General features: G+C 33.9%; 1 protein-coding gene across 1 annotated transcript in view; it reads left to right on the top strand.

Moving 5' to 3' along the window:
- Window positions 1–26,035, top strand: part of GPC5 (glypican 5) — a 1,030,679-nt gene that overhangs the window by 357,895 nt on the left and 646,749 nt on the right. The window contains exon 2 of the mRNA XM_044669349.1: window positions 1,383–2,077. Coding sequence (XP_044525284.1) covers window positions 1,383–2,077 — 695 coding nt within the window. The remainder of the gene's footprint in view (window positions 1–1,382; window positions 2,078–26,035) is intronic.

Raw genomic sequence — 26,035 nt, 5'->3', positions numbered from 1 at the left:
TAGCAAAAAGTGTGACATATTATTTCATATATTTTTTTTACTTAGGCTTGAACTATAGGAAAGAATCCATTTTAAAGGATCAATATCTTTTTTTCTTTTGGGTATGATTAGTAGTTGAAGAACATTGACACAACCATAACTAGCAAGGAGCTTTTATCCTTGCACCATTCATCTTCCTAGCACTGTATCACCTTACCTCCATCAACCCTTTGGTGGCAGAATGGTCCCTGAGAAACCTGTTCCCCTCTCACCCTCAGGTTCTTATACTAGCTTGTCTTTTACAGTGATCTATTCCTACACCCTCTCACCTCAACCACTAACTCCAAAGGGCTAAACTGTACCCATTGTCATATCCTACTGCTCTTCTGCCTTCCCTATGTTTTTGCTTTAGATAGAAAAATACTAGGTAGAGTTCTTATAACAGCAAGAAGAAGAGATTTAAGGAGGGGGAAAATAATGAAATAAATGCAGTGCCTTGAAAATAAAAGAAATTTAGCAAAAGAAAAATAATTTTACTTCTTTTACCATGTTAACCCTAACATGTTCCTTATCATTAGTAGTACATATTTTTATATAATAGAGGTATATAGCTAATTCTACTGAATTTCATTATGAAAAGGCTCAGAAAGTTAAATAATAAAAAAGGCATTTATGTGAAAGATTTAATGCCACCGTTAGCCATCTTCTATAAATAATGGATTCCATGTTAGGAAATTAAATGATCAGTGATATTTCACCTTTAATTAATTGGCTTTGGAATAACTGCTTAATTAATGAGAGGAGTGAATTACATTACCTGTAAAGCTGATTTCTAGCTTATGTATTTTGACACATTCCAGAAGTTGTTTGGGCAACTGCATTGTTTTTTTCAGACTATTGACTGTATGCATCCTTATATGACACACATCTCTCCACCTTTATATATACTGTGTATTGAATTTAATAATATTAGTTACATATTTATATTATATTATATTATAATTTTATATAATATTATACATACTCTTATATTATATAATAAAATATATAGTAATATAATTAATAACAATATTGACAATATATTATGATAACCAAAATCTAAATTGATACCTCGTAATCATTAGAGTAAATAAATGATACATTAATTAGCTTTAGGTTGATTTACTGTTTGAAATTCTTTTTCTCTCTTGACCAAAGATTATAATAACTTCATTGTTCCAGTAGAATGAAAGCTTCTTGAAGGTAGGTGCTCTCTCACTTTTATATTTGAATCCTCAGTTCCATGCATGATGGTGAGCACATAAGGGCTAGTAGGCATATATTGGATATTTGATTGATTAGTTGATTTATCATTTGATTGAATATTCAGATGTCTTATCTCTACTATTTCCTTCTTGTTACAGAAACCTTTGAAACCCTCATCAAGCAGGCAGAGAATTACACAAGCACCTTATTCTGCAACACGTATAGGAACATGGCTTTAGAGGCTGCTGCCTCCGTTCAGGAGCTCTTTACAGATGTAGGACTCTTTGTGTTTGGCACCGACATCAGTCCAGATGAATTTGTGAACAGATTCTTTGACACGCTGTTTCCTCTGGTCTACAATCATCTCATTAACCCTGGAGTGACGGATATTTCGCTGGAATACTCGGAATGTATTCGAATGGCAAGGCGAGATATTAACCCCTTTGGTAACATTCCCAAAATTGTAATGGGGCAGATGGGGAGATCCTTGTTACCCAGCCGGACTTTCTTGCAAGCCCTTAATCTAGGTATCGAAGTCATCAATACGACCGATCATCTGCAGTTCTCAAAAGAGTGCAGCAAAGCCCTCCTGAAGATGCAATATTGCCCCCACTGCCAGGCTCTGACTTTAAGTAAGCCTTGTATGGGCTACTGCCTTAACGTGGTTAGAGGCTGTTTGGCCAACGTGGCAGAAATTGATCCTCACTGGCGGGGCTACATCCGATCCCTGGAAGAACTCTCAGATACCATACATGGAACATATGACATTGAGCATGTACTTCTGAATTTCCACTTACTTGTTAATGATGCTGTTATGCAGGCTCACATCAATGGAAAAAAATTAGCTGAGCAGGTAAGAAAATGCTTCCCTTATTTTATGCTTTATGCTAATTTAATTTCCCATCCCTCTACCTTCTTTAAAAAGCCCCAATAGCAATAGAAATTCCTACTTGAAATGGTCATCCTAAACTTTTATTGATATTTGATTATAAGATTTAAATGATTATATTCTAGTTATTGATTGATTAAACCGTATATACATTTTTCATCTTTACTTTTAAAATAAAATCATTGAGTTTGTAATAAGTTTTCATTTAAAAATATATTGGAAATGGACAGCTAGGTGGTTCAGTGGAAAGATCCGGACATAGATATGAAAGATCTTGGCCTTAGACACTTTCTAGCTGTGTGATCCTAGGCAAGTCACTTAACTTCAATTGCCTAGGCTTTACTGTTTTTCTGCCTGAGGACTGATATTTATTATAGATTCCAAGCCAGAAGGAAAGAGCTTAAATATATATGATGTACAACCTGTTTTCTAAAGGTTTTCACATTTGAACTACAGTAATATCACTGTAAAATCTGGTCTTATATGTATCCTCTTTACTAATGGTTACCTCTTCTCACTGCTCATTTTCAAATCTTTCTGTGTATATATAAGAAGATAGAGAGGTGAACTCTGATAGAAAAAGTTAAAGGTGCAATTGTGCCAAGAAAAAATATTTTTCTGAGGTAGAATGAATTAAGGAAGAGACATTTAAATATTACAATAATTTATACTATCTATGTAGTTAAATTGATCTGAAATAAATCCCCAAAGCATTCAGTCTAAAAAACCAGAAAATGTATCTCTACCTTGACTTTATTCAATCATTTCAGGTTATTTTATAGATTGGTTTTCAGATATATTTGTCATAGTATCTTCCAATTGTGCCACTGTGGTAATATTTATAATTCTCTTAGTTTTGAGAATATGCAGAGCCTCACAGTCTTTCAGTACTCGAAGACTCCTGAATCATAAAATTATAAGGTTTAAGAGTTTACTTAGCTCACTTTCCTTTTTTTCTGTATGTGCAGGACCATTTCCTTATGTCTCCTATTCTTTAGGGGGAGGAAGGTTATGTTGGTGTTTAGCCTAAATCCTTCTTTCTGGAAGAACCCTCAACCTCTTGTCCTTTTTCCCATGTATTTCCCAAAGATGCTTACTCTCACACCAGTACACTTGTAGTTTAATCTAACGTTGAATTATCTCTCATTGTCTCTTCACTAACTAGATAAACTCAGAACCTGTAAGCTTTTTTTCATAATATAGGCAGTTTTAAAAATCTCAGATCTTTGTTGCTTCCTAGTTCATTTACATTTATCCCATTTCTGTAGTTCTCTGATCTCTTAATGATAAATATTCCCTCCCAATATTGACCTATACATACTTTTCTTTATTATGGGACTTTTGTCCATGTCTGCCCATCAACCCTTCAGAGAAAATCTACCAAATATGGGGTGTTAGTCCTACAGAGCTGTTGATATTAGATGGGTATTACTAGAACATATTGTATTTTCCATCTCTGATTTTTTCAATCTTCCTGTATACCATGTTCATCTATTCTTTATAGTGATATAAACTCTATGATAAAGTGTTCAACACCGATTTTGCTGTTTAATTCTATGCTGGTAATTTGCCACATCCTATTTACACTCACCATTTCGTGTTTCTATTGTAATATCCATAAATAAAAAAAAGTTTTCTTCAGAAATCTTAACAGATCTTTTCCATTTTTGTTTGTTACCTAATTTCATCCTTTAATGCCTTTAGAATGATCTATTAAAACTAAATCTCTAACCAAGCTTTTGTGAACTTTTTTCTTTTTCTTTTAAACTTTTACCTTCTGTCTTAGAATTGATACTAAGTATTGGTTCCAAGGTAAAGAGTAATAAGAGTTAGGGAACTGAGATTAAGGGACCTGCTCAGAGTCACACAGCTAAGCAGTGTCTGAGGTCAGATTTGAACACAGGACCTGTTCTGTCTAAGCCTCTCTATCAACTGAGCCACCTAGGCTCCAAGGCAGAAGAGTGGTAAGGGTAGGCAATGGGGGTCAAGTGACTTGCCCAGGGTCACACAGCTAGGAAGTGGCTGAGGCCAGATTTGAACCTAGGACCTCCCATCTCTAGGCCTGACTCTCAATCCACTGAGCTACCCAGCTGCCCCCTTGTTCAGTGATTTTATCCAATTCTCTTGTACCTTATTAATGTAGTCCTAATTGTAAAATTATTAATTGCATGTCATAGCTTCTTATTTTCAATATTTTCTTACAATCTCTAACTGATTTTGATCTTTCACATTAATGATTCTGATTGTTTGTGAACAGTTGATTCAGAAAGGATTCCTATATCAATAATTAATAAAGTCTACATAAATTCTGGGCATTTTGATTCCAACTTCCACTTAGATAAAATGCCTAAGTAAGGCTATATCTTACCCATAGGATTGTGGAGGTACCTCTGTGGGAGTGGTGGATATTTCTCTAATGTTAATAACAGCCAACATTTTAGTGTATTTTTCCCAATAGCAATAGCCAGTGAATAATATCCCATTATCATTTAATGAACTTAAATCAATTAAATTTTACAAAGAATTTTTCCGATAATATATAACAAGAATAGACATAATTAATATTTTCCCCTAATATCTGTGCGTATTCTTTTCCACCCTGGGAGGAGTGGCCTGGAATTTAAGGCAATTTCTTTAATGCATTTGACCCAACCCAACCAAGTTTATCTCAAAATTTGGTACAGCCAATAGGTGAATCACGGTGGCTCCTTTTTGGTTGTCTTTGATCCATGGTGGATCAAACATTGCTTGTCATTTTGTTCCTTATCCTCTTGACTGTCCACAAAATCTGTTGAGGAGTTCCTGGATTTCTGGTGGTTCACCATGTCAATCCATCAATGCTCATAAGGTTGTAGAGCTTTCTAATACTTTTTTAAACTAAAAGGAAGAAGAAACAAAAAGAGGAACAGAACAGAGGCCTTTATCCACTGACCTCATGTTAGCTCTGGGTGAAGATAGCCTTAGACTTCTTTCCACTTATGGGAAGTTAAGGCTTTATTGGTAGAACCAGGTAGGAAAGACAAAGAAGTTTGCTTTGGTATTTCCCTTTGAATGTACTCCATTTCTGGCACTGTAGCCAATCAGAAGTCTGAGTCTGTCTACCAAATGCTTAGCAGACTTGAATCAATCAGCTATACAATGTTTGCATGTGCTCCAAAATCCATTTGATGACTGAATCAGTCATGCACACTATTTATACATGAAAGGAGTGGAGCTTTACTTCTACCGGTGACATCAGTATTAATATTGGAGTCAATTGAGTCAATCAATAAAACCAAATTCTTCTACTTGAATGAACAGACACAAAAGTATGCCCTGACACCTTTGTTGAGGAGAAATATTGAATCAATCAATCAAATGTATAATGTAAGTGTGAACAAGTCCTGTGACTATCCATTCAATCAAGGTATTACAACTAGATGTGACAGGAAGACTGTTTGAATTGGTTGAGAGATTTGGTTATGCCCTAAGAGGCTTTCATAAAGCCCGGAAGCTCCTTCACAGTCAAAGAATCCAGCATTTAGCAACTTAATGGTAAAAGACTCTAGAAATTGAATAATTGAAGGCTTATCACATGAAAAAGGAATTCGACTTGTTCTTTTTGTCCCATAAAGTAGAGCCCAAAACAAAGTGTGGAAGCTGAAAAGAAACAACTTTAGACTTAAGGTAGATCTCAGGAATCAGTTCTTCCTAACAATTAGAGATGTCCAAAAGGGGAAAAGACTCTAGTGAGGTTTACCCTATAGACGGCTACATGGCTAGATGATCATTTATTGCATATTACAGCAGAGATTTTTCTTGGATATGAGTCAGATGATAGACAACCTTTGTAACTAACTTGTTTGACTTTGGTTGCCTTTCACAAATAATTCATCATCAATTTGTCAATATGCTGGTAGTGAATTTCTCTGTATTTATCTAGGCAATACCTTGGTAAACATTTATATTCTTTTTCTGGGATTGTCCTAGAAAACTTTTCAGTCTGGCAGAAGCTGCTAGAGTGTACATTTGTTAGCATAACCTTTGAGAATCTGAGGTTCTTATGATTTGGAGTCATCTCCAAATAATCATGAGTCTTTGGTGCAGATGTTTTGTTTGATTTAAATGTTACCCTTCCCATATACCATTCACATATTAATTTTAAGGGGAAGGCAAACAAAGAACAACTTTAAGTGAAAAGAATGAATTACTAATGGTAGAGGTAGAAATGGAAAGAATGTCAGAAGCCATCTGGTCCAACAAAATTAGGAAAACTGGGAGCTTTGGGAAATTATGTGACTCAACCAAAGTCACACAGATAATAAACATAAAAACATGGTTTGAAAAAAGGTGGTCCTTTAACCTCAGAGTCAGTTCTGTTTCTATATATTATAACTGACACTCATAAAAATAAAGCAAAATGATGATAGTTTACATTCTTGGTTCTCAATGTGCACCAATCATGGGATATTCCATTTTGAGAATTCCAAATTGTTGGAGATAAAAGAGGCTGTGGTTGAAGGAACATGAACTTGGAAAAAGGGTTCTTGTCTTATCTTGGTTAGTACCACATGCAAAGGAAGATATGAAATGCTTGTGGCCTCATAGTTTTGGAGATGGAAGGGGCCTTGGGCATCATCTAGTCTGATCTCTTCATTTTATAGAGAAGGAAAGTTAAGTGACTGGTCAAAAATTAGTTAGCTTTTAAGTTGTGGAGGTCAGATTCAAACACTGGTTAATTGATATCAAATCCAGAACTTTTTCTTTGGCAAATGAACAAATCTATTCAGACCTCCATTTCTTGTGTTTCAAATGAGGAGCATAAATTACATTATCTCTTAATTCTCTTTTCTGGATCTAAGATGGTATGACTGTATAATGAGGAGAAAAAGTGTTGGATTTGAAAAAGTTTATCCCAGTGTTCCTAAAATCAAACTCTGCAGCTAGTCATGTATTTATTTCTCTTCCTCAAGAGATTTTGCATGTGCATTCAGCAGATTGAACATTCAGCCTAATATGTTGTCCCTCAAGGTTAAAGTTTCATTTTTATGGCTGGATTTATAAATAGGACTTTTTCTTTAAAACTAAAGAACTTCACTCTGTGATAGTCTTTATTTTTTGAGAGGGAATTTTCTTTGCTACCAAGGGAGTTTTCTAGAGTATAGTTTGAGTTAGTGTAATAGTCATAGGACCATCTTGAGGAAAAAAAATAAGGCATTAAAGCCAATAAATTGTACATTCATTCCTATAAAATAAGGAAGGCCCTTCACCATGGGGATAGGAGTAGGAAGAAATCACTCTGAATGCCCTGCAAATTGACTCATTAATATTTATTTCTGCCAGTCTCAAAGTGATTTATAAACTGATTATCAAGCTTTGATAAGCAGTTCACACATCAATGAATTTAGCCAATTCAAAATAAACTATGATAGTCAGCAAATAATGACTTTCTCTTACATTCAAAGCAGTTTCTTCAGGTTTAGAACTGTTAAATCTTTTCCACTTTAAATATATATATTTGTAATTTTAAAAATTCATAGAGGAAAGTAAAAGTTTTAGATTCCAGTGTTTGGATATATCTATAACTGGGAGGAAGAGATCTTGGTTGGGGGAGGGCAATTCAAGATATATCCTTCTGAAAAAATCATAAGCACCTTGACTGAAGTAACATTTTTGAAAAAAGTCTAATTTTCCAGCAAAGCATTAGTCATAACTTTCATATTGACACTGTCACTTAGTTTTCTAATGCTGATGATATTTGTATAGGCCATATTTCTTATCAAAGCAGAACCCAGATCATAGAATTTAAGTCTAGGAAGGGTATTACAGATTTATTTTTCCTCCTCCCCAATTTAACAGATGAAACTGAGGTCCCAAGAGTTGAAACCCCATGAGCTTAAAATCACAGGACAGGACTAGGAGAGACTAGGAGAGTAGCAATTCAAATTCACATCTAACTCTTGTTATGTAGAGATGGATGCATGGAATCCCTGCAAAGATACAGGGACAGCCTCACCCAGAATTCCAGGGGATTTTTTTTTTGGAAAGAAATCAAAGTGGAATTTGGAGAGAGTGTTGATTTATTCTGTAGTGATGCTGAAAGAACACTGGATTTGGGGTTGAGAAATATGTATGTCAATCATAAATCTAATACTTATTAACTGTTTAACAAATTTAAAGTTTCTGTCAATTTCACGATCTATAAAAATGAAAAGATAAGTAGCATCTATGAGCTCAAATGAGATCATGCATTTAAGTAATAATAATTGCTAGAATTTATATAGTGTTTTAAGCTTTGCAAACAATGTGCATATGTTAATTCATCTCATCCTCACAAAAACTCTTATAAGGTAAATTCTACTATAATTCCCATTTTATAAATGAAGAAACTTGATGCTCATGTAAGTTAAGCAACTTGCCCAGGGTCACACACCTTGTCAGTTTTAAAGGTAATATTTGAATAATCCTAAGTCCGTCTCTACTATATAGTGCTTCATAAATATTAGTTTTCTGGCAATAGGTATGCCTCATACCTTTAGGAAAGATCATTTATTTTCCAACTGATATCTGATTATATCTTAAACCTCCATTTGCTTATAATAATAATCAAATTGATTCTTTTGTGAATTTTGTTAATTTTCAAAGATATTTTATTTTCCCCATTATCTGTAATATAACAATTTTTTAGGTATTTTTTTGTTGTTTAGAAAAATTTTTTCCATGGTTACATGATTCATGTCAAGACCTATTTTCATATTATTGATAATTGCACTAGGGTGGTCATTAAGAGTCTACATCCCAAATCATTTCTGCATCAACCCATGTGTTCAAGCAGTTGCTTTCTTTAAACAATTTTCAACATGTTTTTCTGAAATTATAAGATCCAAAATATCTCTTTCCATCCCTTTTCTCCCTCCTCAGAGATCATAAGTAATTTTATCTGAGTTATACATATATTATTATGCAAAACATACTTCCAAATTGGTCATTATTGTAAGATAATATTCAAATCAAACTAAAACTCCCAAATAAAACCATAAATAAATTAATGTGAGAAAGAGTAGGCTTTGATTTGTATCAAACTCCATCAGTTTTTTCTCTGTAGGTGGATAGAATTCTTTTTCATAAGTCCTTCAGAATTGTCCTGCATCATTCTATTGCTGAGAGTAACTAAATCTTTCAGTTGATCATCCCACAGTATTGCATCTCACAGTACTGCTATAATGTTCTTCTGGTTTTGCTTATTTTACTCTGTGTCAGTTCATGTAGATATTTCCAGCTTTTTTCTGAAATGACCCTTCTTATCATGTCTCATAGCCAATAGTATTCCATTACAAGCATATACCACAGCTTGTTTAGCTATTCCCCAATAGAAGGACATCCTCTTGATTTCGAATTCTTTGTGACCAACAAAAAAACCCCACAAAAAACAAAACCCTCAAAAAACCCAAACCTGTTATAAATATTTTTTACAAGTAGGTCCTTTTCCCTTTTTTATGATCCCTTTAGTATACAGACCCAGTAAATGTCTGTATCAAAGGGTATACACAGTTTTATGCCCCTTTGTTTATAGTTCCAAATTTCCCTCCAAAAAGGTTGGATCATTTCACAACTTCACTAACTGCATTAGTGTTTCAGTTTTGCCACATCCTCTCCAAAATTTATCACTTTACATTACTGTCATATTGGCCAATCTGAAAAGTGTGAAGTGGTATCTCAGTATTGATTTAATTTGCATTTCTTTAATCAAGCATGATTTAGAATATTTTTCATTTGAAAATTGCTTATTAATATCCTTTGACCATTTGTCAATTAGGCAATGAGTTGTGTTCTTTTGAATTTGATTTAGTTCTCTATAAGTTGAAAAATTAGCTCTTTATAAAAAAAGTACTATACCCCCCATTTTTTTGCTTGCTTTTCAAATCTTGGTTATATTGGTTTTATACAAAACCTTTTTATTTAATAAAATCAAAATTATTGATTTTACATCTTATAATGCTCTCCATCTCTTGTTTGGTCATAACTTCTTCACTTTACCATTGATCTGTAAGGTAAATTATTCTACATTATTCTAATTTACTTATGGTACCACTAAGTCATATACCCATTTTGACCTTTTCTTGGTATAGAATATGAGATATTGGTCTATACCTAATTTCTGCCAAACTGTTTGCCCAGTTTCCCAGTAGTTTTTGTCAAATAGTGAGTTTTTATCTCAAAAACTGAAATGTTAATTTTTTCAAAAAGCATAATCCTTTCTAGGAAGACTTGTTAGTAAAAATAGTAGTTACTTGCATAGGTAGTAACAGCCTAGCTAATTAGAGTGTTTTGGCAGAAATATTTTCCCCTTAGTATCACTAGTGCAATGTCATTAAAAGGACTTTAGTCTTTAAAAAAAAGCTGAGTTTTACACTGTTTCTTTGGAATTTAAGAAAAGTTTTGTCTGAGAAATTTAAAACTCAGGAAAATGTTAATGGCAGCAGGAGTACAATTTCCATTGTAAGAAGTCACAGTTAATTTGTCCCATGAACGTTTTGGTCTAGATGCATACTATTATTCTAGCCTCTCTTCAGTGTGTGGCATCTAAATTGCTTTGGAAATGCTGTGTAATCTAATTTATAAAACCTCCTGAAATTGAGCACAAAAGCTGAATACCACAGATTGTTGTACCCTAATAGCACTAAAGTGACTAATATCTGATCAAATCCCCTCCACACACATATCCACATGTGAAGAGCCGAGAGATGGCATGGAAAATTGCTTTAAATTCCCACGAGTCTTTAGTTCTATCTACAGATGTAAAACTGAAATACAACACTAGGGCAATTACATGGTGAAATCAAGACTCACACGTACCTGAATATTTAATTTGAGTCACAAAGTGACAGTGATTTTTGCCCATATTATCTAAATAATTTCCTTAGTTCTTTGCTTTCCTTTGTAGTGATGCCTACTTTAGTGTATTTTGAAAGTTTTCTTTTTTAAATTAGTTCAATGATCATTACTATATGTTCAATTTCAGCACTGACTTACTACATTAACTCTGTTACCATAAGGCAGTCTGATTGGTTTGACTAGATTTCCTTTTTTCTCTGATTGAAAGCCAAAGCCCAACTACCTGAAGGGCTATCATATGGAAATGAACAAAAGGTATGAGTGTGTAGTTATACTTCCCCCCCCCAATAATTGTTAATTTTTTTAAGCTTATGTAGTAGAATAAATCTAATAGTACCTTGTTCTTGTGCCAGGGAAGACTATCTTGAAATTGTGTGACAATAACAGATTGCTTTTCAAATAAAATTGGCTGCATTGTTTTATGTAGACCTAGCTTTGGGGATAAGAAATTTTTTTTGTTGTTCAGTTGTTTTGAGTTGGGTCTGACTCTTTTTGACCCCATTTGGCATATTCTTGCCAAAGATACTAGAGTGATTTGCCATTTCCTTCTCCGTCTCATTTTATAGATTGGAAACTAAGACAAATAGAATAAAGTGACTTGTCCAGGGTCATGCAAGCTAATAAGTATTTGAGGTCAGATATAACTCAGAAAAATGAATCTTCCTGATTCTAGCACTTAATCCATTTTGCCTCTTAGATGTCCCTGAGGACAAGAAAACCTGGGTTCAAATTCTGTATACTGGCTCTCTGACCTTAAGCAAATCATTTAAATTCTAGTTGTTTTAAACCAGAAGCATCCAACACCCCATGACAAATGCAGCCCACAATGCTAGTTTGGCCAGAACCAGATTAAAATGTACTTGGGAAATATTTAACAAAAATAACATATGACATTTTTATAACAAAGTCAATATGTGGGCCACAGGGATCTTGATGGATAATATAGCTGCCCCCATTTCTATCTGAGCTTGCTCACAGTGCTTTAGGCAACTTTTTTGAGACTGTGAATTGCAGACAAGGAACATATTTATATTAAGAAGCGTTTTCTCACTTAGAAGTTCCTTATACCAGTGAAATCAGGGACTTTGTCCCTATATTTAACGGCTGAAAATTGAGCATTGAAAACTATTTCTCTATTTTTTTGGTTTAAAATATTATTTAAAAATCCGAAGTTTCCCTATTAACTATGTATATAGTACAAAGTTTTAAGGGTTTTATTTTTCATGTTTCAGCTTCTGAGAGATGAAAAAGTTCTTTTAGATCTGTTATGTCAACAAAATACTAATAATTAACTATTGTATTTACAAAGTAGATTACAGAGACAGAGATCTTTTAATATTCACAAACTAGAACCTGAGAATCTCTCCTATAATCATATTATCAAAGAAAAAACTCTGAAAATACTTTTATGAGTTTGTTTGAAATTAATTAAATGCAATAATAATCCCGGGCTTGTTTGTACAACTTCCTTAAAGCCCTAGGGTGCAGGACTACTGAATCAAACATTTTAAGAAGCATTCATCCGCACCAACCTTTAGGTGACCCTGAAAATGGTTTATTGTTGTTGATGCTGATGTCTGTAGATGAGTGCCCCAAAAGAGACTTTGAGCTAAGGTTTTAAATGTGTGACATAATAGACAGTCAGTTTAACTTCATTAAAGAAACAAAGTCTATTTTTATCTCTGTCTAACTTAGCTGACTTTTCATTTTCTTTTACTTCTTTAAGAACTCAGATTATATAATTTCATTCATTTAGAAATAAACTGACAATTATATAATTCTCTAATTTTCATTTCCCTTAACTTTCCCCTTTCCCTTTTACTCCTTCTGCCTCTCTCCCACCTTCTACCCAGTACTCCTCATTTTCCCTTCCTCATTTTGTTGTAGTTATTGAATTAGAATCCTTTAAAAGGGAAGATTCTTAAACTGAAGTCCATAAGCTTCCATTATATATCTATATATCTATATGTTAAATAGATAACTATTTTTGATTATAATAGGTTTCCTTTGTAATCCTATATATCTTCTGTTTTCAAAACAAAACATTATGCTGAAATTTTCCCAGACATCAAAAACCTCTGAACTAAATGGTTTTGAAGTTCCCGTTCTCAGATTCTGAAGTATTGAAGACAAATTACTATAAGTTGATAGGCAGAAAGAATAATACAATATTTTCAATAGAAAAGCGCATGTGTCTTCAGAAGAGTCAGAGAAAGGATGAAAAAGAGTTGTGAGCTGATTGCTACCGAAAAGAATAGAGAAATTAGTCTGAAAAGTCTGAAGAGAAAGATATGAGCAAGAAATTAGTCTTTGTTGTAAGTATGTGGGAGGTGTTAATCTACTATTTAACACCTGTTCTCTAACTTTTTAACTGCTAAAAATAAGATAGAGTTAGCAGATTTTTAAAGTCTAATTAGCCTGTAGATAGGAGGATTAACAAAGTAAATGTTCTGAAGTTGAACTTTATCACAGTTTTGGTGACAGTTTATATACTTTAATATTTATAAGTCACTTTTTTTGACCTGTTTTCTGTGAGAAGTTAACTAGGTTCTTTTTTGTTTGGAAATGACAACTAGCATTTATATAGGGCTTTCAGCTTTGCAAAATATTTTAAATATGTTAAATTATTTAATCCTGGTAACAACCATGTGAAGAAGCTATTATTATTTATCATTATTATTATTGAAAAAACTAAGGCAGGCAACGGTGAAATGACTTACCTAGAATGTGTGAGGCAGAATTTGAAATTAGGTTTTCCTCAGTCCTTGTCCTGTGCTTTTTCCACTGTTCAATCAAACTGCCTACAATAAATAAACAAGTAGGTTTTGTTTTAGGAAGACACAGCTGATTGTGCTGAATGCAACAGCTTGATGTAGCAGAAAGAAAAACAGTCATAATCTTTGCTCAGCTATTTAGGACTTCTTTGACCCTAGACAAATCACTGAACCTCTCTGGGCTTCTTGTTCTTTATCAGTAAAAAGAATGAACTATATTGGATGAACTTTAAAATCCTTTCCAAATCTAAAACTTTTATCTTGTGGCATAATTCTTTGTCGTTTTTGTTGTTTTAATTTTGTAATCTCAAGTTTTACATGCTTTAGATATCCTACTGAAACACCACCAGTCACTTGATGGCAGCCTAACTGAGGCAGAATACCTAAATGAAAAAAAAAAACAAAACTAAACTAAAAAAAAACCCCAAACTAAACTAAACTAAAAACATTGGCCTGTGGTTCAGTTTTTGGCCTGAGATCTTGGATTGATTGAATTAATGACGCAGCGTATAACTATATTCAGTCTAGTTTCACTTAGGTCATTTTTTTTCAGCATAAGAGTAAACAAATATGTTAACTAAGAGTTTATCATAATTTATGAGTCTACTTTGATATTCTGTCAGAATTTTGGTCCAATTAGTTTAGTTTTGCTTTTATTTTCCTTTGGATCCTTTGATTTCTGAAAAAAAGGTAAGGTTTTTATTTCAGCATGAGGAACCCACATAATTAATTACATGATCAAATGGAATCTAATGGAGTAAATTGAAACCCATTCACCCTTTCTCTTTCTGTGTGATTTTGATCTATGCCCTCAAAACTATTAAACATGCTAAGGTCCTTTTATTTAGGACTTTTAACATTATGGGGGCACTAAAACAACACGTGAATATTTCATTTATTATCATTTCCTCTCTTTGTATGACTGATCTGCCTTCATTTCTGGATATCTCATGCCACTTCTTGGAAACAAATCTTCATGGGTTACATGCTATGGCCTATATTGCCATCATTTATCTCTCCATCATCATTTGAATCACCAAAAATTTTGATTCTTCTGAGACTGAATTGTGGTATTCTATGATTTGAAGGCATATAATGCCACCAGCAGAATTTTGGTATAAAAAGATGAGCTTTTGAGGAGCCTGATATTGAAATTGCTATAACATTTCCAAATATAATCTATCTTACTTTTTTCTAACAGGTCAACTTTAAGCCCAGCTTCTTGACTATTTCATTAGTCACCCAAGATGTAAGCATTTTAAGACCCATTATATGAGCTGAGGATCCAGATGCATGTTGATTTGAACAACAGGATTCTTTATCCTTTTTATATTTCCTCTTTACATTTTATCCAACAATGAGAGCTTTTAGAAGCGTGCGAATTGTATGCAGCAGAGAGAAGCAAGGACTGTAGATTTAAACTATAAAATAGAGGTGCCCAACTCAAGTATAATAAGGTTCATGAGGATGCTCTAATGGTTGCATACTGACTTAGTTTTAAACTATAATGGTATCTAAGGTTATTGTATTTTTATTTATTTTGTCAAACATTTCCCAATTACATTTTTTAAACCCTTACCTTCTGTGTGTGTTGGTTCTAAGGTAGAAGAGTGATGAGGGCTAGGCAATGGGAACTAAATTTCTTGACCTAGGAAGTGCCCAAGGCCAGATTTGAACTAAGACCTCCATTTTCCAGGCCCTACTCTCAATCCCCCAAGCCATCTAGCTTCCCCCAACCCTCTAAATTTTAATATAGTATAAGCCACTTGGGAGTGTCATGAGTGGCATATTTGAAACTTATCCTCTAAGGTATCTTAGAGATCTTCTAATCTTAAAGATAAAATCCCTCATTTTATAAATGAGGAAGCTGAGGCTCAAAGAGGAATTATTTGGTCAAGATAATATAGATAGCAAGCTGCAAAATCAAAATCTGAATCCATGTTTTTTTATTGTTCATTTTCCATTATGGACAATTTCCATTCTTTCAGTGGTTAACCTCTTTGATGGCCATATTTGTTATACTATATTTTATGCCTTGCTTTCATTGGTAATCAGAGCATTATTGAACAAAATGATTTCTGTGATTGCATCTATCACACTGAAATGGGCTTGGATATTTGTAGTTGGAGAAAAGCCCATTAGAAATGGGTTATACTTTGCTGAATTGAAAGCGTTTTTCTTTGTGTCATAGTAAGCATAACAGTATCTTGTATTCTCTATAGTTTTCAGCAAACTGTGTCTGTGAAAATCTAACATCCATAAGCGAGAGTCTATGGGAATGGGATAGCATGCATATATATATATATATTTATATGTAAATATATACACACATACACACACACACACATATATATATATATACATGGACACATACCCAGATATATGAATACATATATTGTCAAATTCAATTGATACATAGTTTTACACAATTCTTTGTGACCTGGGATGGCTTGCTATTTAAGGGATAGATAAATTCTGAGATGAAGACAATGTTAAAAACAAAAGATAGCAATACCTTTTGAAAGGAAAAAGCTCTTTCCTTTCTCATATTTCATCGAGGATAACCATGATTTGACTTCATAAATATTTAAAAGTTGATGAAATATTGACCTATAAGATTTTCGCTGATATATTCTCTCTGTACTAAGTAGTTGGGATACAATAAAGGTAAAAATAGGCGCTACCTTCAAGGATCTCACAGTCTGATTTAGTGTGGGGGAGACAACATGTAAACCACATTGCTCATGCATGATAAATACAGGATTGGTAAGAAGTTAATTTCAGAGAGAAAGCACTTAGCATCAAGGGGTACTGGGAAAGATTTCTTGCAAAATGTCAGATTTTAGCTAGCCTTAAAGGAGGACAGAGAAGCCAGAAGATAAAATTGAGGAGAGAAAACATTGTCAGTATGGGAGACAGCCAATGAAAAAGTATGAAACCAATAGATGGAAAGTCTTCTGTAACAAACAACGAGGAGGTCATTGTCATTGGGTCAGAATGTACAGAGGAGGGAAAACAAGTGTGAGAGGACTGGAAAAATTATCTGGATTATTAAAGTTTCAAATTTTGCATTTTTTAAAAAATGTTATCCATAAGGTACCTGCAATATGTTTGGTGTCTTCTGATTTAAAAATAAACCATTTCATGTTTTCAAAATTGTTACCCAACCCCCCACAGCAGGATTAAGTATGTGTTTGAATTTAGTTTTCTTGTCAAATCTGTTCCTTATATCATTTTTATGTGTTTTTAAGTGTTAATTCTTTTTATTTATATGGGGTATTTTTTCCTAGGTGGTCTTTCCCCCCCATCTGCTAGAGAATTATTTTAACTACTGTGGCTCTTTTCTCTATCTGATTATTAATTTTTACCTAGAGATGTGAGACTAAATGTTAAATCAAAGCAAGATTATTCTTGTTCTTGTTATTATTACTTATACACCAAAAATGCAAAAGTTAATCCAATTTTGGCAGTCTACTTTCCTAAGTAGAAGAAACTAAGTATAAAATGTGGATTTAACATATTTTTTCTGCTCGGGATAAAAGTTAATAATGTTCCATTCTAGCCATTTGACACTTCATATATTTGCTTGTCAAAGGTTCAGCAGGTTTACTATCTTCTCATATTGTAACTTACATAAAATGTTTTGTCTTTCATTCCCCCTCTCCCTTCTCTCTGGTCCCTGTTAACAGCTGCCCTCACGCTAAGATAACAGTAGCTACAGTCAAGGTTATTCTAAGGATATTTATTAGTATTCAAGCTGAACAGACTGCCCATTCTGAGTTAACTGACACCTCCTGAAGTCACTGACTCTATTTCATCTCTAGGTTAATTATGAAAACAAGCCCATTTTAAGTTTTCACTCCTACATAGATACCTATGTCTAAAGTCACCGAGTGTCTTGAATATGTGCCAAGGCTGAGTTGCCTCAAGGATTAATCATGAGTGTGGAAAAGGCTATTTAAAAGATAGATACTTGTACCCTAGTCAATTAGCACTCAGGCACAACTGAGTGCCAGGTCACTTGACACTGATCTTCAAGAACACCAGAAGATCCAGCACCTCACTAATAAGAAGTGATATTTCAGAAGTAGAGCTTTTTCCTTTGGATAAATAGGAGCTACTGAATCTTGCATTGTATTGCTGTCCAAAGACTCGTCCTTTGATCTTCATCTAGTTTGAGGGCCATTCTCCTCTGTGCCTATATAAATTCTTCCAGGAGGGACCTGGCAAAGTAGCAGAATTTATAGGTCAAAAGGGGCATGGCCCTCAAATTCAGAGCACTGAAATTCAACATTTTTTAAAGGGTGCGGAAAATTCAGGATTGGTTGAAAGCAGAGAATAAACTACTTAGTTGTCCTTGGTAAGGATAACATTGCATCATTATCAGAGATTGGAGAAAGGGAAGGCAGAGTGGGGAAAATAAGCTGAGAGGTTTTATGTTAAAGGGGAAAAAGAGAAGCTCATGCTAAGTGGTCTCCATGACCTTTTGAACACAGGACAAAATAAGCATTTAGGAATTATAGCACAAATGTTGTGCTTCTATTGTAAAAATTGATGAAAATAGTTTGCTATCAAATTGCTCACAAAACTGGTAATTTTCATATATTTTTTTCTAGAAATGCTCTCCAAATGATCTGCTTTAGTTGAGTCTCATACCAAAATTCCCCCCTCCACATTTTTCTCCTTTTGTAACTTTAAACTGTTGTGAGATAGCATTGCTAATTATCTACATCTCCTCTTGCAAAGTTTTTCATACAAGTTTCTAATATGTTTGAACTCTAAACCAATGTTGCCATTAATTTGTGGCCAAATCATTTCTTATAAGAAAGCACTTGGGCAAATATGTGAAACATTTATTATAGTGGAAAGATACTTGAGGTAGGCAGATCAATTAGAAGGTCCTTGCAATAATCTAGGCAAGAAGAGATGATGGCTTGGACTAAGGTAATGGTTGTGTGAAGAGAGATGGAAGGTCATATATAAACAGCAATGTGCTTGTGAGAGTTGATTGTTAAGTTTTCATTTGAACATTTGCACTTTAGATATTGGCAAATGCTACATATTAGGACTTGGTTTATTGTTATGTTGATTGTCTCAACTTAAGAAAGTGATGGAGAAACCTGATAGAGATTAATGTACACTAAACAAAAGTGTATTGGAGGCACACTTCCAGTCCAAAAGAGCTGGTTGTGAAATATTTAACACACCTCTGGATTCAGGAGATATTATGGAGGTAGAAATGACAAGTTTTAGCAATCGATTGTAAATGTATAATGAAGAAAATAAAGCGCCAAGAAGATCACTTAAGTTATGAATCTAAGAGATTAGATAAGTGATATTGCACTTGAAAAAATAGACAAAGCCAGTAGAGTGGGGGGCTTTAGGGGAAAGTTAACGAATTCTCTTTTGATCATGTTGCATATGAAAGGTCTTTAGAATATTTAGTCTGAAATGTCTAGTATGCAGTTTATATATAGAACTGTGTGTAATCTGTAAAGAAATGATAATTAAACCCATAGAAGCTAATATGGTTACTAATAGAGAACATAAAGAGAGAAGAGGTCCAGGACAGAACATTTGTGATAAACCCATAGTCATAAAAGCAGTAAAGAAAACTAAAAAGTAATATTCATATAGGTAGGGGGAGAATACATAAAATTATTGTGTTATGAAAACAGGTAGGAAAAATATTGGGGGAATGGGGTAGGAGTGGAGGTGAAAGTGATCAACCTCCAGATTTTGCATATATGTTGAAAAGGATTGACTAAGGAAGGCCATCAGCTTTAGCAATGAAAGGATCGTTGGTAACTTTGGAGAAATAGGTTTCTCTTGATTCATGAAGTCAGAAGAATGTAAAGGTTAGAGGAGTCAGTAAGAGGCAATGAGAATATATAGCTTTCCCCCCATAAATTTGGTTTAAAAAGAAAAATGCATAGCATGATAGCTTTTTGGCAAGACCTAGTGAAATCTTTTAAAGAGTGGAAGATATGGGCTTGTTTGAAGACAGAAGTGAAGAAACTGAGGATTAGAGAGATGGGTCAATAGTGGGATATGTTTACTGGAGAAGATTGGGAGCAACATGTAGAAGTTGTTCTTGGCAAGTAAAATAGTCATTGTATATCATCAGAGACTGGAGAAAAGAAGACAGAGTGGAAGAAAATGTTGAGGTTTCATGAAAAAAGGGGGAACAGAGGGAACTCATGCTGAATCTTTTGAATTTCCTCAGGAAAAAATAAGAAGTAAGGTTCTCATCTGAAAGGATAAAAGAAAGAAAAAGTCTCAGAGTTTTGAAGAAAGGTAGAAAGGTTTGAAAACATTTTAATGCATAGTGTTATAGAGAATCAATTAGGGAGGAGTAAACAGATTGCCTTGCTGCAGTGAAGACTCAGTTGAACTGAAATAAAAAAGGAGTTACCAAAAGATGATACAGCAAAGATGTCAATATGAATGTCTTTTATTTATACCATTAGAATATCAACTGGTTGGTCATTTGACAAGTCTCATTTTTATGTTTAAATGGATCTGTATACATAGTATGAATGTATAAAAGTATAAATGATCTGAAAACAATATAATTCTTAGTATCCTATGCTCTCCTTACTCACTACTCTACAACTCGACTACAGAAGTAGAAGAGAGTTATTTTGTTTCTTTGTGTTGCTTTAGATTTCCCTTGCCAAAGAATTCGTGGTACTCTGGCCAATATGGTGATGAACATTTCTGAACTTAGTTGCTTCTTAGACCATAGACATATAGTTGATTTGTGAGCACATACTCAGAACCCTTAGTCTAACCTTCTAGAGTTTGTTCTCTTATTACTCTAAACTTCCTGAATTTTTATTTTCCTAAAAGCATGATTAGAATGTGGATGATCCTTATCCTGCTTCTAGAAACATCAGCATCATCTCAAACCATTATGGGCCATCAGAATAATAATTATGGGGGTTATAGCTCTATGAGAGAGACGTAAAATGGCTCAGATAGAGAGCTAGCCTGAGGGTCAGGGTGATCTGGTTTTATCTCTTGCTTTAAATGTATACTGTCAGTGTGACCATAGGCAAGTCCCTTATCTTTTTCAGTGCTCTGATCAGTTTCTGTGACTATACATGGCAGATAAGGTATTCTATATAAAAGGTCCTTATAACAGTGAAACTACAATTTGGGCTCTTCTCATCCACTCCACCTTCCATTTGTGCCATCAATTTGACATTAACAATTGAAAGCGAAACAGATTTTTGTTGTGTTTTTCATCATTGTAATTTCATTAGTTTTGTGGTTACTAATCATATATATATAGCTCAAAAGAGTGATAACTGTTGATGTTTGAGGAAATAATTGCATAAGTGCTCATTTCAATGAGTTCATTAAAGAATCTATAATCTTCCTCTTTGAGTTGTGATAACAGCATATTTCTATTAGAATTCTTTCACTATGTAATAAAACCTTACATGTGAATTATAGGAATAGCAAGATTATCACATCAATAATAATAAAAATAGCTACTATTTTTATAATACTCTGGACCAGGCACTGTTCTAACAATTATTAACTTATTTGATTTTTACACTAACTCCAGGAGGTAGATGCCATTATACTCCCATTTTACAGATGAGGAAACTGAGGCAAACAATGGTTAAGTGATTAGCTCAGGATCACAGAGCTAGTAGTTTTTGAGGTTGAATGTGAACTCAAGTCTTTCTGACTTTGGGCCTACTGCTCTATATACTGTGCCAGCTAGCTAACCAACAAAATGTCAATAAAAATAATCTGTCAGGAAATTAAAGTGAAATATGTGGCTTTTTAAAAGGGACAATTATGCACGGTTTCTTTTCTTTATCTGAATATTTCAGGAAGAAATGTTTTGTGCCAAAGTATCTGATTACCTAAATCCTCCTCTTTGTTTTACATGTTTAGGCACCATATAGATGCCTGATGGATTATTGAAAGACTTTATAGTTTATAGGAGTCTCATTGAAAAAGAAGGTTCCTTTTGACTATCTCTTTCATTTTCTGATCGTTATGAAAGAACATAGTGCTTTGCATATGAGATAATAAATATTTGTTCAATTGAATCATTCCTGAAATGTTTTTGAGAACTAATCCTCTACAAAAAGTTGTAAAAATAATAGTAAGCTGTCCCAGCACAGAATTTTAACATTATTTAAAAGGTTTGGTTGCTTCACAGAATGTATGCATGTGTGTTTGTGCATGCATGTGTGTGTTTTTGTGTCTATCTATCCTACTGGGCCTAATGTATTTCATTTCTTTAAATAAATAATTTCTGATAAAGATTAAAAGTGGAGAAATGAGAAACTTACTTTCATTTTAAATTTGCATTATTTATGGGCCCACATGTGCTGAATTGGAACATAATGTATTTAAAGGTTTTTCAGCTCTTTTTAAAAGAAAGAATTCCTAAACACAGTACACAAAAGAATGAGAAATAAATAAAACTACTGATAGAAAAACAACTATCAAAGATATTTCTTTGAATATTTGTTCTTGACTTACTGCAGGATTTCTGAACTTAGTGTTTATGAATTTAATTCAAAATATTTTATAAGTTTTTCAGTGTAATTGTTTTCATTTATAATCCCAAGTACTTTATGTTTTATATTTAAAAACATTATTTTAAAAATGTGTCCATAGACTTTACTCAAATGGCCAAAGGTTCTATGAAACAAGAATCTTTGATTTAAAAATCTTTGATTAAAAAGTTTATTTTAGTAGCTATTATTATTTCAAACTTTCCTAGGGACTCTGTGTATTCTAGCTCCCCCTACCCTTGATTATGCCAATATAGCCATTGATTAACTTCATTTTGGAAAAGAAGTCTAATGAGATTGGAAAAAAGAGGGAGATGGCCTAGTATATCTGATTTACACTGGAGACTGAATTCAATTACTGTAATTTGAGGATACTTAAAAGTATCCAATTGATGATAAGGGGGAAAAGTCTCTAGATAACAGAAACATTAGCTTTTAAGACCCCCATGAACTTGGTGCACTGTGGAGAACATTCAGTGGTTAACTTACAGAGATAAATGGGATTGAACTGCTCACCAAGTAATAGTGAGTATAATTTAATTAAATGTGTCATTCTGACAAGAAGACTCACATCCAGAAGCAGTACTGCGATCACCCGATGCTTCAAGAAGGAAACTAAAAGCATAAAACTGGTTAGAAATCTCTAAAAGGGAAAAATAAAGGAGCAGTCATCCAAAGGCTCCACATGGAAACTGCCAAATGGTATCTCGTTAGAGTCACAAAAGGCACATATACCTCATAACAACCCAACAAGGAATAAAAAAAAGGTCTAAAAATTTAATGGTCATAGAATTTATTTGTTATAAAAATATACCTTTCCAATTGTATATACAGATCTAATGATGCTGATGGTATTTCATCATATTACTCTGATAAGTATCAAGAGAGTTAAGAATGCTTTTTAAAGTATATATTTTTTGTATAACATTTTAAGAGAGAAGCATGTATATATTTTTAGGCAGATGAATACATGAAGCAAAGGCATGAATTTTTGCAATGGATCACAATAACTATATTTAGCCTGAATACTATAATCTATTTTTATATATCTGATTTTGAAACATTTAGTAATATTTCATTTCTTTTGTAGATTAATTTTTAAAAATAGTTCTATGTCAAGAAAACCTCAAAGGGTTGGATCTGATTTATAGAGACCATGGTTACTAAGAACCCCATAGATATATTTGCAGTGGCAGTGGAAACGAGTAATAATCATAAGCACAGAAGATGATAGTGGAGGAGTGGCAGGAATTGCAAAAGGGAAATTAGCAATGTAATTTTAAATTGTTGTCTGATGAAATGGACCTGGCAATAATTTTATGTTCTGTTCTTATATTTTTGAATTTTGGAGTACTTAAAAGATATGAGGTTTTGTAGATGTGAGTACTCTGTATATAGGCAGAAATTGCTATCCCTCTTTGATTTATATGATCTTCAAATGAAATTTCATCATCTTACCCAAAAATGGTGGGTCAATCCAAAAATACTAAGCTGATTCTTAGACTCATGGCATGCCCTTAATCACTGAGCCTAGATTTGAATTATTTCTTTTTTTGGTACAATTAGACCTCTCAGAGTTTGAATTCTACTGGCGTAGTGTTTGAATATCAGTAGTCTATTTACACCACAGTGAAGTACTGGAGTGTACATAATATCTTAGTGGATTAAACTTATGCAATGTCAATAAAGTAATCAGATTATAGCTGTTTGGTGGGTTTTATGACTAAATATCCTGAAGAGAATTACAGAATAAAATCAGAATAAGTTGACTGAGAATCCTTATTACACACTGTCTAACATATGGTTATCTAGCCTTTCCTTGTAGACAGCTATCAAAAAGGAACCCACTCTCTTCAAGGCAGTGCATTCTGTTTTGGAATTCTATTTGGAAATGTATTTTTATTGTCTAATGCTTGGCACCTAGTTCTGCTGGCTGGGGTTAAGTGGAAAAATCTAATCTCTCTTCAATTTTCAGTACTTTCAATTGTTTAAATAACAAAATTCATATCCCCTGCTAAATGTCCCCCAGTCCATTGAACCAGCCATATAGCAGTATCTCAAAGCCTATCACCATTCTGGCTATAACCCCCCCCCCCCGCCCCCAGATACTCTCCAATATCCTTCCTAAAGCCATTAGAACTGGACACAGTGCCCAGTGTGATCTTATTGGAGTGCATGTATCACTTTCTTGTCCTGGATTCAGAGAGGTTCTTTTACTATTTACTAAGACTGTGCTAACTTTCTTGACTTTCATAATCACATTATTGACTCATATTGACCTTAGGATTAGCTAAAGCCTCTATATCTTTTTCGATTGGACTAAAGTTTAACAATACTTACCTTATTTTTTACTTCAAAAATTGATGTTTTGAAACTGAGAGTAAGATATTTATCATTAATGAATTCTTAAATTTATCTGAATGCTCTAGCCTATCAAAATCTTTTTGTATTCTAATACTGTCATCCAATATATTAACTATTCTTTCCAGATTTGTGTTATTTGCAAATTTAACAAAAATATTTTCTTGCCTTTATTGAAATCTCATTGATAAAGATGTTAGACAGTACAGAGCCAAGCATAGATCACAGTGGAATTTGGAAACCTCCTTCCAAGATGGCATTGAACCATTTAGTACTGTCTAAATCTGACTATTCCTCTAGTCTCTAATCCACTTTAACTGCTAGCTAGCTCTTATCTCTTTATCCTCGCTAGAAAAGTAATATAATACTTTGTCAAACACTCTGCTAAAATTCTTTGTATACTATACCTATAATGCTGTCTTGATCTCCCATTTTCATAACCCCATCTAAAAAGGACATTATTTTTGTAAGGCATAACATGTGTTTACTGAAATAAAAATATCAATATGTCTAAAACTTATTTTTCTATACTTTCATTATCCATTTTTTATAATACTCTCTAGCATTTCCTTAAAAATTGAAATAAAGTTTAATAGTTCATGAGTAGTTTTTAAGCTACATTCACTTTCTATTTTGGAAAATTCCTATAGCACTTTGTCTCCTCTGTTTCCATGGTGGTTCTTGTATTCTTTTTAATCTTTCAAAGATCACCCCAGGAATCACATGCAATTATTATGTGTCAATTGTGTAAATTAAATTCTGGGAGACTTCCAACCCAGTCCAATCCTGTAGAAGACTCAACTAGCCATAGGAGTCATAGAGTCATGTGTCTGGATCTGCCAGCATGGGCGGGTCAGGTTCCTGACTGGCAGAAGTCACAGAGTGTTGATATACCAGGGCTGAGGCTGTGGGCCAATTGAAGGATCTTGAAGTATGGTTAGGGGGAAGGGTTGAAAGGGAGCTTGAAAAGCTTGTGGATGGCACACTCTAGACCAGTGATGGGCAAACTTTTTAAAGAGGGGGCCAAAGGAAAGGAAATGCTCATCTGTCTGTTTCTAAGGCAACTCTTTAGAAATTTTATTGTATTGTATCCTACTCATTGTATTCATCAAATTAGGAATAATGTCGCATGGCCAGATAGAACATTTCAGGGGGCCACATCTGGCCTGCAGGCCGTAGTTTGCCCATCACTGCACTAGACCATTCCTTTGGGCTGTGGAAGAAGTCTTCTCTCAGCCATCATGATGCTGCCTTACCCATGTAAGCATCTCCGGCAAATGGCAACATGGCAGGACCATGGCAAGACCCTGCAGGGACCTGATCTTACTTTGAATTAGAAAGGCTGGAAACCTTATTTCTCACTTTCT

Source organism: Gracilinanus agilis, chromosome 3 (assembly GCF_016433145.1).
Source record: "Gracilinanus agilis isolate LMUSP501 chromosome 3, AgileGrace, whole genome shotgun sequence".
NCBI lineage: Eukaryota > Metazoa > Chordata > Mammalia > Didelphimorphia > Didelphidae > Gracilinanus > Gracilinanus agilis.
Note: the sequence above shows the minus strand (reverse complement) of the source record. Positions and strands in the feature narration are given on the sequence as shown.